Source organism: Pseudophryne corroboree, chromosome 4 (assembly GCF_028390025.1).
Source record: "Pseudophryne corroboree isolate aPseCor3 chromosome 4, aPseCor3.hap2, whole genome shotgun sequence".
NCBI classification, from domain to species: Eukaryota; Metazoa; Chordata; class Amphibia; order Anura; family Myobatrachidae; genus Pseudophryne; species Pseudophryne corroboree.
In genome coordinates this window covers 910740873-910755395 of record NC_086447.1, presented here as the reverse complement: position 1 = coordinate 910755395, position 14523 = coordinate 910740873, and the positions used below count along the sequence as shown (strand labels likewise).

Sequence of the window (14523 nt, the reverse complement as noted above, 5' to 3'; positions counted from 1 at the left end):
CTGGACTTATGCGACCGAAAGGACTGCATCTGATATTGAGGTGTTTTCTTTTGCTGTGGGGGAACATAAGGCAAAAAAGAAGATTTACCCGCGGTAGCTGTGGAAACCAGGTCCGCGAGGCCCTCCCCAAATAAAACCTCACCCTTGTAAGGCAAAGTTTCCATATGTCTCTTTGAATCGGCATCACCCGTCCATTGGCGGGTCCACAGGGCTCGCCTAGCAGAAATTGCCATGGCATTGGCTCTTGAACCCAACAGCCCAACGTCTCTCGCAGCGTCTCTCATATACAACGCTGCGTCTTTTATATGACCCAAGGTCAATAAAATGCTATCCTTATCTAGGGTGTCAATGTCAGATGACAAGTTATCTACCCATGCTGCTATTGCGCTACATACCCATGCTGACGCTAGAGCCGGTCTGAGCAAGGCCCCCGTATGTGTATAAATTGATTTTAAGGTAGTCTCCTGTCTGCGATCAGCGGGATCCTTGAGGGCTGCCGTGTCTGGAGACGGTAGCGCCACCTTTTCGGACAAGCGCGTCAAAGCCTGGGCGAGGATTCCCACCGTAACCTGTCCTGTGCGGGGAAAGGATAAGAATTCTCTTGGGAATCTGCAGTTTCTTGTCTGGAGTTTCCCAAGCTTTTTCAAATAAAGCGTTCAGCTCATGAGATGGGGGAAAGGTTACCTCAGGTTTCTTCTCCTTAAACATGCATACCCTCGTGTCAGGCACAGAGGGGTCCTCTGTGATATGCAAAACATCTTTTATTGCAATAATCATATAATGAATACTTTTGGCCACCCTTGGGTGTAACCTCGCATCATCGTAGTCGACACTGGAGTCAGAATCCATGTAGTTATCAGTGTCTGCTACCTGGGACAGGGGACGTTTATGAGACCCTGAAGGGCCTTGTGACAGTCAAAGCCATGGATTAACTCCCTGCTTTTTCTCTGGACTCTGCTTTGTCCAATCTTTTATGTAATAAAGACACACTTGCATTTAAAACATTCCACATATCCATCCAATCAGGTGTCGACGGAGACACCACAATCATCTGCTCTACCTCCTCCTTAGACGAGCCTTCCGCTTCAGACATGCCGACACACACGTACCGACACCCCCACTGGGATATATATATATATATGTATGTATGTGTGTGTGTATATATATATATATATATATATATATATATATATATATATATATATATATATATATATATATATATATATATATATATATATATATATATAGATATATAGACAGTCCTCCAATAAGGCCCTTTGGAGAGAGAGAGAGAGAGAGAGAGAGAGAGAGAGAGAGAGAGAGAGAGAGTATGCCAGCACACACCCAGCGCCACTAGACACTGAGACAAAATCCCAGTCTGAACAGCGCTTTATATATCAATAATACGCTCACTGCACCAAATAAATGTGCCCCCCCCCCCCTCCTTTTTGCCCTCTGTACTTGTGTTCAGAAGGGGAGAGTCCGGGGAGCAGCTTCTCTGCAGCGTGCTGTGGAGAAAATGGCGCTGGTTAGTGCTGGAGGATCAAGCTCCGCCCCCTCAACGGCGGGCTTCGGTCCCGCTCAAATTCTTTATACTGGCGGGGGTTTATATAATATACTTCCTCCACAGTATATATATATATATATATGTCAGCTAGTGTCCCTTGAGGTTTATTATTGCTGCCCAGGGCGCCCCCCCTGCGCCCTGCACCCATACAGTGCAGTCAGTGTGTGTGAATGTGGGAGCAATGGCGCGCAGCGTTACCGCTGCGCGGTACCTCAGTGAAGATCTGAAGAAGTCTTCTACCGCCTTTGAAGTCTTCTTTCTTCTTATACTCACCCGGCTTCTATCTTCCGGCTCTGTGAGGAGGACGGCGGCGCGGCTCTGGGATGAACAGCGAGGATGAGACCTGCGTTCCAACCCTCTGGAGGTAATGGTGTCCAGTAGCCTAAGAAGCAGAGCCTATCATTTAAGTAGGTCTGCTTCTCTCCCCTCAGTCCTACGATGCAGGGAGCCTGTTGCCAGCAGTGCTCCCTGAAAATAAAAAACCTAACAAAATTATTTTTCAGAGAAACTCAGTAGAGCTCCCCTGTAATGCACCCAGTCTCCTCTGGGCACAGGATCTAACTGAGGTCTGGAGGAGGGGCATAGAGGGAGGAGCCAGTGCACACCCATCTAAAGTCTTTATAGTGCACATGTCTCCTGCGGAGCCCGTCTATACCCCATGGTCCTTACGGAGTCCCAAGCATACTCTAGGACGTGAGAGAGAAATGCAGCTCCAGGGCGGGAACATTTACTCTAAATGGTGCCCTGGGGCTGGGGGAGGGGCTACAGGTCAAAGCCTTATCCTCCTGCTGGACTTCACCACCGGGTACTGTGGGCTTATATAAACGGTTTATGAGAGAAAACCGACCTGTGCCCTTGCCCTGGTGGTCTAGTGGGGTCCCTGTACTACCACAGTGTCCACTCCAGCGCGCAGGGCCCGCCTCCCACCGGCCACGCGGGATCGCGATTTACAGCAGGTCCCGCCTTGGGACCCACTTATGTCCTCCCTGAGTGCGGCCACGTGATCCAGGAGAACAGCGGTTGTGTGTGCGACTAACAGGAAGAAAACCAGAGCCTCCGCTGTAAGTACCCGGAAACCAGGGCGCGGGAGTACACAGAGCCGCTGGAGGAGGTGATGGAGCTGCAGCAGGAGATGTCTGAATGACATTTAACACAGACAGTTCCTCTGCTGCAGCCCTTAAAGTCTTCATTTTTCTTTTAAAAGCTTCTCAGGGCTGCTAGTATGCCTGCTTACTGCATGGCACCAACTACAAAACTGAGCTCCTGTGCACGGAGGCGGGGTTACAGAGGAGGCGGCGCTAGGCATTCTGGGAAGAAGGTCAAAGCTTTGAGCCTGTTGGTACCTTGGCTCAAGATCCTACTCTACACCCCAATGTCATTCCCTGTGGAGCCCAGTGTACCCAACAGCAGAAATATATATAAATGAGACCCTGACGCACCTAGCCCCCCAGGGTACAGAATATAGTGATAGCAAGTACTGTGATACACGAGAATGGAATCCACACAGCAGCTACAGGCTGACTCAGTCACAGGTACAATGCAGAAGTTATTACAGATAAACAATAAAACTGAACTGGACTAGTAAAACTATAATATAATAATATACTATAACATAACATATAAATGCACAGTAACTACTGAATGTATATGACAGAATACTTGTACTAAATATTCAGGTAGAAGTACACTTGTTCTTAACTAACACGTTCTAAAATGACATGTAGAATACTTAAGTGCTTGTAAATGCACAGCGCTGATGAGACAGGTGGATTTACAGAGGAGACAGTGCCCGGCAGTCCCGGAGATCAGCCCAGCTAGTAGTGTAAAGATGGCACCAAAAACTGTGTCAGGGAGTGAGGGAGAGTGAAATGCGGCTTCAGGGCGGGAATACCAGCAGTAGATGGCGCCCCGGAGCTGGGGGAGGGGCTACAGGTCAGCGCCTTATTCCCTATACTGGTCCTCACCACCGGGTTCTGTGGAGCCTATGTTAACGGATTTTAGTAAGTCCGACCTGTGCTCCCTGCTCTGGTGGATATAGTGGGGTACCTGTGCAGTACAATGTCCACGCCAGCGGTGCGGTCAGTCTCCTGGGACCGCGATTTACTGGCGGGTCCCACCTGGGGGACCCTCTTACCTCCTCCCTGCCGTGCAGCCACGCGATCCTGGAGATGGTCAGTGGTGGTGTGCCTGATGACCGGTGTGTCTCCGCTGCGGGAGTATGCAGCGCTGCTGGGGAGGTGATGGAGCTGCAGCACGGCATGTCAGAATGACATACATAGTGCTGCGGCCCTTGAAGTCTTCTTAAAAGCTCTTTTCAGTGCTGCCTAGCGCAGCCCCACCTGTTAGTGACCTGCGATGCAGGCACCAACTTACAAGCTGACCTCCAGTGCCTGGAGGCGGGGCTAGAGAGGAAGCAGTGCAGTGCATCCTGGGAACAGTCAAATCTTTAGCCTGTTGGTGCCTCGGATCAAGATCTAACTCTACACCCCCATGTTATTCCCTGTGGAATACCAGTGTACCCCGCTGCAGAAATATATAATATATGCTATTGTACGAGCTAATAGATCCAGTCTACTTTGGTCCCATTAGCAAGAACATGGGAGCACCCAACTAAAGCCAAAAAAGGCCTCAATCCTGGGGCCGAATCTGAAATATCTACTGGATAAAACCCGTTCCTGTATCCACTGTCACTTAGGACGGAACACATTTGTTTGCCCTGTACATTGGATAATGTCATATATAGACATTACTGGGGGCATTTTCTGGGATGGCTCGGCATACCAGGGAAAAAAAACATTACTTGTCCGTAACTATTACACTCCAACCATGAAATTCAATCCCGTAAGACTTTACCTGTAACTTTTGTTCCTATAACCAAGGAAAGGGGGATTTCATCAGGGAGATCTTTGAACTGCGACACGTCGGCGACCTTTCTCTGTTGCAGGAGACGGATCTTTTGTCGCTTCTGTTCCAGAGCCGACCTCTCCTCTTCAAAGAATGCTGCAGAGCATCTAGACATAGAACGTTAAACATTAGCAACCCCTTACTGAAAAGGCTCTGCCGAGTCCTTACACACATATGGGAACGATGCATGTTATGATAGGACGGTTCTCCTTTGAATGGCATTGGGATGAGCAGACATTGTAATCAACATTAGAGAATAACAAACAGTAGCTAAAAGTTTTTTGTTTTTTTATTTCCTAGTGGTAGGGCTGCATTCTCAGATATCAGTCCACACACCAAGATGCCATCTGGTAACCTACAAAATGTCACTCACAGAATCTTTTAAACAATGAAATTCAATGCACCCTGCCACAGCAAATAAACTGAATGGAATTTCTATACCTCCACCAAATCCTTTCCTCAGAGTACATTGGGGAACACAGGGAGCAGTGTTTGAAGAGCGTTCATAGCTCTCTGGGGGTCCCAGGGTCATACACTAAATAGGATTTTGGTTACCTACCGGTAAATCCTTTTCTCGTAGTCCGTAGAGGATACTGAGGTCCACATTAGTACAATGGGGTATAGACAGGTCCACCAGGAGCCAGAGTTTGAGAGTGTGGGCTGGCTCCTCCCTCTATGCCCCTCCTACCAGACTCAGTCTAGAAACTGTACCAGAGGAGACGGACATCTTCGAGAGAAGGATTTTACACAGACAGTGGCAAGATTCACACCAGCTCACACATACAAGGCACATCAAGCTAACTAGCTAGAAAAACTCAGCAACTGCTGAAACATTACTTCCCAAGTAACAATGCAGTACATAACTAAACAAAGTTGTACTGAACCAGATAACGGTTGCAGGAAAACGAAGCGCTGGGCGGGCGCCCAGCATCCTCTACGGTCTACGAGAAAAGGATTTACCAGTATTTAAATCAAAATCCTAATTTTTCTCTTACGTCCTAGAGGATGCTGGGGTCCACATTAGTACCATGGGGATGTACCAAAGCTCCCAGAACGGGAGGGAGAGCGCGGAGGCTCTTGCAGAACTGATTGACCAAACTTTAAGTCCTCAGCGGCCAAAGTATCGAACTTGTAGAAATTTGCAAATGTGTTCACCCAGACCAAGTAGCCGCCCGGCAAAGCTGTAAAGCAGAGTCACCCCGGGCAGCCACCCAAGATGAACCCACCTTACGAGTTGAGTGGGCCTAAACAGACGTAGGACACGGCAATCCTGCCATAGAATACGCATGCTGGATAGTGAACCTGATCCAGCGAGAGATTATCTGCATAGAAGCAGGACACCCAAGTTTCTTGGGATCATACAGGACAAACAGAGTACAATTTTCTGTGACGAGCAGTCCTCTTCACACAGATTTTCAGAGCCCTTACAACATCCAAGGACTTTGAAGAAATTGGAGGAGTCAGTAGCAACTGGCACCACAATAGGTTGGTTGATATGAAAAGCAGACACAACCTTTGGAAGAAACTGCTGACGTGTCCGAAGCTCAGCCCTATCTTCAAGGAAGAGCAAGTATGGGCTTTTACAGGACAAAGCCCCCAACTCCGACACACGTCTAGCCGAAGCTAAGGCCAACAAAGTGACAGCCTTCCACATGAGAAACTTGACCTCAACCTCCTGTAGAGGCTCAAAGCAGTCCGACTGCAGGAACTGCACCACCACGTTAAGGTCCCAAGGCGCCGTAGGCAGTACAAAGGGAGATGTGCAGAACTCCCTTCAAAAAAGTCTGAACCTCAGGGAGGGCAGCCAACTGTTTCTGGAAGAACATGGGTAGGACCGAAATTTGTACCTTTATGGATCCCAACCTCAGGCCCATATCCACACCTGCTTGTGGGAAGAGGAGAAAACTTTCCAGTTGAACTCCACCATAGGAAACCTCTTGGACTCGCACGAAAAAACATTTTTTTTTTTTTTCAAATACGATGGTAATGTTTAGACATTACTCCTTTCCTAGCCTGTATCAGGGTAGGAATAACCTTGTTCGGAACACCCTTCCGAGCTAGTATTTGGCGTTCAGCCACCATGCCGTCAAACGCAGCCGCTGTAAGTCTTGATAGGCGAACGGCCCCTGCTGCAGCAGGTCCTCCCGAAGAGGAAGAGGTCTCGGCACTTCTAGCAGTAGATCCAGAAGATCCGCGTACTAAGACCTTCTTGGCTAATCTGGAGCAATGAGGATCGCTTGAACCCTTGTTCTCCTTATGATCTTTAACACTCTTGGAATGAGGAATGGAAGTGGAGGATACACGTACACCGACTGGAACACCCACGGAGACACTAGGGCGTCCACCGCCACGGCTTGCGGGTCCTTCGACCTGGAACAATACCGCCGAAGCTTCTTGTTGAGACGAGAGGCCATCATGTCTATTTGAGGTACACCCCAAAGATTTGTCACCTCCAGAAGTCCGCTTCCCAGTTGTCTACTCCCGGAATGAAGATTGCTGACAGCGCCAACGTGTGTTTTTCTGACCAGAAGAGGATTCTTGTTACCTTTGACATTGCAGCTCTGCTCTTCGTTCCGCCCTGTCGGTTTATGTAAGCCACTGTCGTTACATTGTCCGACTGCACTTGAATGGCCCGATTTCTCAGAGAATGGGACGCTTGGAGAAAACCGTTGTAGACGGCTCTTAGTTCCAGAATGTTTATCGACAGGCTGGCTTCCAGACTTGACCACCTTCCTTGGAAGGTCTCCCCTTGAGTGACTGCGCCCCAGCCTCGGAGACATGCATCTGTGGTTAGAAGGATCCAGTCCTGAATCCCGAACCTGCGGCCCCCCAGAAGGTGAGGCAGTTGCAACCACCAGAGGAGTGAAATCCTGGCCTTTGGAAACAGACGTATCCGCTGGTGCATATGTAGATAGGATCCTGACCACTTGCCCAGGAGATCCAGTTGGAAGGACCGAGCATGAAACCTTCCATATTGTAGAGCCTCGTAAGAGGCCACCATCTTCCCCACGAAAAGGTTTGAATAGTAACCGTTGTTTTGCAGAGGAGGAGGAACCGGTACAATAACCTGTGCCTCCATCAACTTCTGGACGGCTGCCTGAAGGACAGCCCTATATGCCATCAAAGCTGGCAAGCCTGGTTTGAAGAATCGGTGAGGAAGGAGGAGATCTTGAAATTCCAGTCTGTACCCCTTGCACCCAGTGGTGCAGGCCAGACGACACCCAGATGTTACAAAAAAGCCTGAGTCTCGCTCCCACCGGCCCCATCTCCGGGGTGTGCAGTCCACCGTCATGCGGAGGGCTTCGGCGTACCTGAAGCAGGTTTCTGTTCCTGGGAACCGGTCACAGACCATTTCTTGGATTTGGGCCAGCCTCTCCTAAAGGTGGTGGTGGACGGTCTGGCCTTTCGTGGCTGTGATGCAGTTGAAGAAAAGGGTTTCTTCGTAGCAGGTGCAGCTGCGGGAAGAAAAGGCGACTTACCCACCGTAGCCGTGGATATCCACGCATCTAACGCTTCCCCAAAGAGAGCCTGACTTGTGTGGGGTAGGGTCTCCACACTTCTCCTGGATTCCGCGTCGGCAAACCACTGTCGCAGCCACAGTCACGAGCTGATACAGACATGGAAGAAATTCCTGCAGCTATGGAACCCAGGTCTTTCATGGATTCCACCATAAAACCTGCTGTATCCTGAATGTTACGCAAAAACAATTCAACATCAGATTTATCCATAGTATCCAAATCTTCAAGTAACGTGCCTGACCACTTTACTATAGCTTTGGCAATCCAAGCACTGGCAATAGTGGGACGTAGTATAGCCCCTGAAGCAGTGTACATGGATTTGAGTGTATTATCAATTTTACGATCAGCCTGCTCTTTCAAGGCGGTGGATCCTGGAACAGTTAAAACCACCTTTTTTGAGAGTCTGGATACAGACGCGTCAACAATGGGCTGGTTTTCCCATCTTTTTCTATCCTCCGCAGGGAAAGGAAACGCCACCAGGACCCTTTTAGGGATCTGGATTTTTTCTCAGGGTTTTCCCATGCTTTCTCAAAAATAGCATTTAATTCTTTTGACGCAGGGAAGGTTAGCGAGGCTTTCTTACCGTCAGTAAAGTAAGCCTCCTCAACCTGCACAGGTGTTTTATCAGAAATATTCAACACATCCCTAATGGCCTCTATCATCAGCTGCACCCCTTTTGCAAGAGATGTGTCAAAGTCGAAAAATATAGCGACCTATGATGCCTTGTACAAACCCCATGCACTTGCCCGCTGCACGTGCACATTCTCTCCCGTGCGTGCGCATATTCGCAGTTGCGTGACGACGCCTCCACGGTCGTGCGCTCAGGCGCGTGGTATGTGCATTTACGGTAGAGTTTGTGTGCGTCTGGCGGGCGACTCGATCGTTACATAGTTAATCCAAATAGTATATTTTATAGGTTATGGTCCCTTTAATAATATCAGTAAGTTTGTTTAGTGTAACTGGTTCATGGACAGAGAGATCCCTCTTTACATGATACGAAGGGTCAGACAGGCTTTGAGCAATGGTGTTTAGTATGTAACGGAAGAGTATATTATTAGAAACATTCCGGTGTTGGTTTGAAAGAGATTAATCGCTCCTGCGAATAGTTATGTTTATAAGAAGTTTATGGACATTTACTGTATTTGCAGTTCATTATCCATGCGGCAGGAATCCTGAGATTCCCTCCCACCTGAGCAACTTGAAATAGTCGCAGCCCACCTGTTCGAATCAACCTATGACCTTTTGTTATAATGTGAAGACAGATTCCTGTGTCCAATGAACAATGAGATTGTAGGACCCTTTGTAGTGTATATAAGAACAGCCAGCCAGGGCCAGCTCAGTCTACTCTCCACAACGGTTTTCATCATTGACTAACTAGAGAGCTGGTTCCAGGACTGCGCAGCGATCATTCCCCAGTGTGTAAGTTATTCTCTGTAACCAACTTATTCTGTTTGTATTTGCCATATTCTCTCTCTCTCTGTTATTGTTTAGGATTAAGACTCTGTTGTATATTGTATATTTTCAGTTATTCTGTTTAGGCGTTTTATGTTAGTGCTGTAGTGTATAAGCTGTTAACTGTTTTTCCCTTTTTACATAGCTAAATCTCGTTAGTAAAGGTGTTGGAACCTCAGCAAGGTGTCGGTGTTTCTCTAGCTAGTATAGAGGGTTTCTGAGAGTCTCAATCGCTCAATCAGATTTTGTATAATAGAGGTTAATCAGCGTTACATTGTAAAAGGGGGAGTTTAACCGGGGTTAAATCAGGCGCAAGAAGGGCTGCTGTGCTAATTTTGAGCAGCTGCCACACAAGCAAGACTAGTCAATCCTGCGATTAAAGAAACAACAAATAACAAACAAAATAGCAGCGCTAGAATCAAAAAATTAGATGTGAATTCAACACAACGATATATATCACTAGGAACAAATGGAGATGAATGGACTGAAAAGAAAAGGTACCAAATTATTTATTAACATGGATGATTAAAAGTGCACAGCATTGCCGAAGCAATATAAAATTGGTAAATGATAATAAAATCAATATACAGATCACCGGGGAGCTATTTTGTGTATGTCCGTTCCTTAATTAGTGTGGACGTCAGATGATTGGATCAGAATAAACATTGGAACTGGTGGCACAGTTCTGTTGGTGATAGTTACCACAATAATTACCGCTGGAGGAAAGGAGTCCTCTGAATAACGTCCCTTTATATGGATGGGATCTTTGGGGTCCTTAGTCCTCACCAGGTTGCGGATTCCTCACTGCTGAGTTGGTAATTGCGGTGTCATCAATGTGCTGGAATGGATCATCTGATCATCTGGTAGTAGTAGTCCACTAAAGGTCCGGATATGTCTCATACAGCTTCCCAATAGTAGGTGATCTGAAATGCCTAACGCGTTTCGCTGCAGAGCCTGCAGCTTTTTCAAAGGTGTTCTGGTCAGTCCCAAGGTTGCCATATTTATACCTTAAAATGGCTGCTGATTGGTCCACACCTGTTCAGTCCACTCATCTCCAATTAATTGTTCCAATTCACAAAAACACAAACATTTTGAATTCATAATGTATTAAAAACAAAACATTTTCGTAATACATGATTGGTTACATATTTCTATATCTCTGTAATCAGATTTATAGTGATTTTTTGTTCTTTTTGTGTATATAAATCACATCCAGGTTATTGTAAGGGGTTCAATTCCAGGTCATATCACACTGTTGCCTAGCAACCATATTAACCATGTTATCATCTTTAATGATCTTGAGCTTTATAATATATGTTTCATCTAAGTTTAGTTTTATCTTAGTTAATCCTTATTTTTTATTGTTTGCTACTTGTTTTTATTCTCTACTATGACAGTATTTGTAGTATCGTTCTGTCTGAATAAATTATCTCTTAGAGAACGTCACTTCCGGTTATAATAAAAGCTCATACCACACTGTTAGCTGAAGCAGTATCTCCAGTTATTCCTCCAGATCTATCTCCCGACTCATATATATGTCTGGAGTCCGGGGTCACGTCCGCGATTGCTGTCTATGGGAGGCGACCGCATTTGTATACAAAATGCGTCACTTCCGGTCGCGGAGAAAATCCCCGGTCCGTGTCTAGGCAACCATATACAAGTGGCTGTTGCTAGGTCACGGACCGTCGTGGGGGAGTTTCTATTTTCAGGCCTGTATATTGCCGGAAGGGATGGAGAATAAACTGCATCTCTTCCGGTTACGGCAAAAAACACCTGATCCGTGTCTAGGCAACCATAAACAAGTGGTTGTTACTAGATCACGGGCCGTCTTAGGGGAGTCCCCATTTTTTGGCATGTAAAATGTCAGAGGGAGTGGGGAACACATCACTTCCTGGTTACGGAGGTTACTCTTAGTCTGTAACTAGGCAACCATAAACAAATGGCTATCTAAACCCTATTGTTAAGAGGACACAGTATTGAAGATCTCTTTATAATTCTCTTTCTATTGAATTATAATAGAAATATAATTAGGAAACCTGTTGTTATAAGGATAGGAGAGGAGGGGTGAAGGAGGGGAGGGATGAAGGGATGAATTATTTAGAAACAGAATATAGATCTCATTTTAAATTATCATATTTAGTTCTATCAAATCATTGAGTCCATCTGGATATATGATATTTATTTTAAACTGGGGAAGTCCCCATTTGTAGGCATAAAAAATGTCAAAAGAAATGGGGAACACATCACTTCCTGGTTACGGAGGTTACTCTCAATCCGTAACTAGACAACCATAAAGACAATTGGCTATCTAAACCCTATTACTAAGAGGACACAGTATTAAAGATCTGTTTATATAATTCTAATTCTAATAAATTATAATAGGGATATAATTAGGAAACCTGTAGTTAATAGGAATCTAATTGACCTATATATAATGTGAAAGTACAAACATCAGCAAAAAAGGGGAGGGGAGAAGGGGGAGGGGGGAAGGGGGGGTGGGAGGATAAATTAATTTTTAAAACAGAATATAGATCATATATTAAATTATCATATTTAATTCTATCGACTCATTGAGTCCATCTGGGAATATGGTGTTCATTTTAAACATCCATAGGGCCTCTTGTTTACACAACTTCTTGTATCTATCTCCTCCTCGTAAAGTTTTTGAAATGTGTTCTAAACCAAGAAGTTTTAAACCTGTTGGATTTCCCTGGTGATATATACTGAAGTGTTTAGATACACTGTGTGTCTGCACTTTTTTTATTATGTTTCTGCGATGTTCTAAGAATCGTGTTTTTAGAGTCCGTGTCGTGCGACCTATATATTTTTTGTTGCAACTACAACTGAGTAGATAGATCACATAGGGGGTCTCACAATTAATGAATTGTTTAATTTCATAGAACTTTCCTGGCTCATCTAGCTGAATCTTATGAGTTTTATTTTGAATAAAATCGCAAGTAATACACCTATTTTTTCCACATTTATAACATCCCTTTAAATTATTTAGCCAATTCGCATTCCCAGCACCTGTATTTGCACACGGCATGATGGCTTTTAGGTGGCTTGGTGCTAACAGGTTTTTTAAGGATTGGTTCTTCTTAAAGATGAACCGTGGGTTTTCTGGCAAAAGGGAAGACAAATGAATGTCTTGTTTCAGTATATTAAAGTTTTTAGAAACAATATTTTTAATTTCTGAAAAGCAATTATTATAAGTGGAAATAAAGGCTACTTCTTCTTGTTTAAGGTCAACTTTCTTATCTTTTTTAGTGGGACCTAACAATTGATTCCTATCTAATTTTCTTGTTTCATCTAGTGCGTTTTTAAGAATTAACTCTGGGTAACCTCTCATTATAAAAGAGTCGTACATCTGTTTTGCCTGTATTTCAAAGGAACTGTCTTCAGAACAGTTCCTACAAATTCGTAGGAATTGGCTTTTGGGGATGCTCCTCTTCCAGGGCATGTGATGTGCACTTTTGAAATGTAGGTAGGCATCAGTGCCAACCTCCTTAGAGAAGTTTTTTGTATATATTTTTGAATCTTTTATCTCCAGGGAGATGTCTAAAAATGAAATGGACTGTGTCTGAAAAGAGTGAGTGAATACTAAATTATAATCATTCGAATTTAAGTGATCAACAAATTTTTGTGCAGAAATGGGGTCCCCATCCCAAATAATAAAAAGATCATCAATGTAACGGCCATAGAAAACCAGGCTCGCGCCGAATCCGCCCCCCCACACGAGTCGGTCCTCGACCTCACCCATGTAGAGGTTGGCGTAACTCGGCGCGAACCTGGTTCCCATGGCCGTCCCCATCACCTGTAGATAAAAAGTGTCTAAAAAAAGAAAATAATTGTGTTGTAAAATGAATGAGATTGAATCTGTTATGAAACTTTGGTGTTTATCAGTGAGATCTCCATCCATGTGTAATCTGTTTGTTATAGTGCGAATACCCAATTCGTGTGGAATGTTTGAGTAAAGGCTTTGGACATCAAGTGTGAGGAACGCATAGGTTTCCCTCCACTTGATGTCTTTGATTAAATTGAGAAAATGTGACGTATCTTTGATATGTGATCTCAGTGTTGACACCCGTGGTTGTAAAAAAGAATCAACATAAAATGAAAGATTAGACGTGAGAGAATCTATACCAGAAATAATAGGACGCCCTGGAGGTGAAGTGAGGGATTTGTGTATTTTAGGGAGGTGATAATAAATGGGGACTGTCGGGTGCGTGCAAAATAGAAAATTATATTCCTCCTTGGAGATAATGTCATCATTCATGGCCCTGGTGAGAAGGTCCCCAAGTTCTGCCAGGAAGAGTTGGGAGGGGTCATGTGTCAGGATTTTATAGAATTCTCCATTATTTAACTGTCTGGAGGCTTCTTTAATGTATTCTGTCCTATCCTGTATTACAAGCCCCCCCCCCTTTATCTGCTTGCTTAATGATTATTGAGCTATCTTTCATTAGTTTCTTTATTGCTTGATTTTCCCATTTGTTCAGATTTTTGGGTTTCTTCGCTAGCTTACAGGAATTTGTACACATGTTCTTAAAGTCTCCCAGAGTTGTTTTATAGAAGGAATCTATACTAGATCCTTTGGATTTAATGGGGTAGAACTCCGACCTCTTTTTGAATTTATTTCTCTCTTGTTTTATGTCATATAGCAATATTTTTTGTGGAGGTGAACCAGTGTCACCTTCCTCTAGAAGATCTGTTAGAACTTCCAGAGCCACTCTATCTTCTGTATCTAAAATTATGGGACAAGAGTCATCCTCATTTTTTTGAAGAACTTGTTTTGCAAAGTATTTTTTTCGACATAAGGTCCTCACAAAACGATTTAGTTCAACGAAAAGATTAAAAATATTTGGTGGAGCTGAAGGGGAGAATTTTAAGCCTTTATTAAGTACTTGTATTTCATTATCTGTTAATTTTTTGGAGGATAAATTATAAACTGTATTTTGAGATGTACTGCTTCTAGTTTTTTTCAATCTCTTGAGTGCCTCTCTCCTTCCTCCTCTTCTTCCTCTATGCTGGTATTTCTCCTTTTTGATGGTTCTTCTTGTCGCTCTCTGCCCCTGTCCTGAA

The 14523-nt window shown here is 44.7% G+C and overlaps 1 protein-coding gene across 2 annotated transcripts in view; it reads right to left on the bottom strand.

The window, feature by feature from the left end:
- LIN9 (lin-9 DREAM MuvB core complex component) overlaps positions 1-14523 on the bottom strand; it is an 83967-nt gene that overhangs the window by 24507 nt on the left and 44937 nt on the right. For both annotated transcript variants that reach the window (XM_063918963.1, XM_063918962.1), the window contains exon 7: positions 4424-4581. In XM_063918963.1, coding sequence (XP_063775033.1) covers positions 4424-4581 — 158 coding nt within the window. The remainder of the gene's footprint in view (positions 1-4423; positions 4582-14523) is intronic.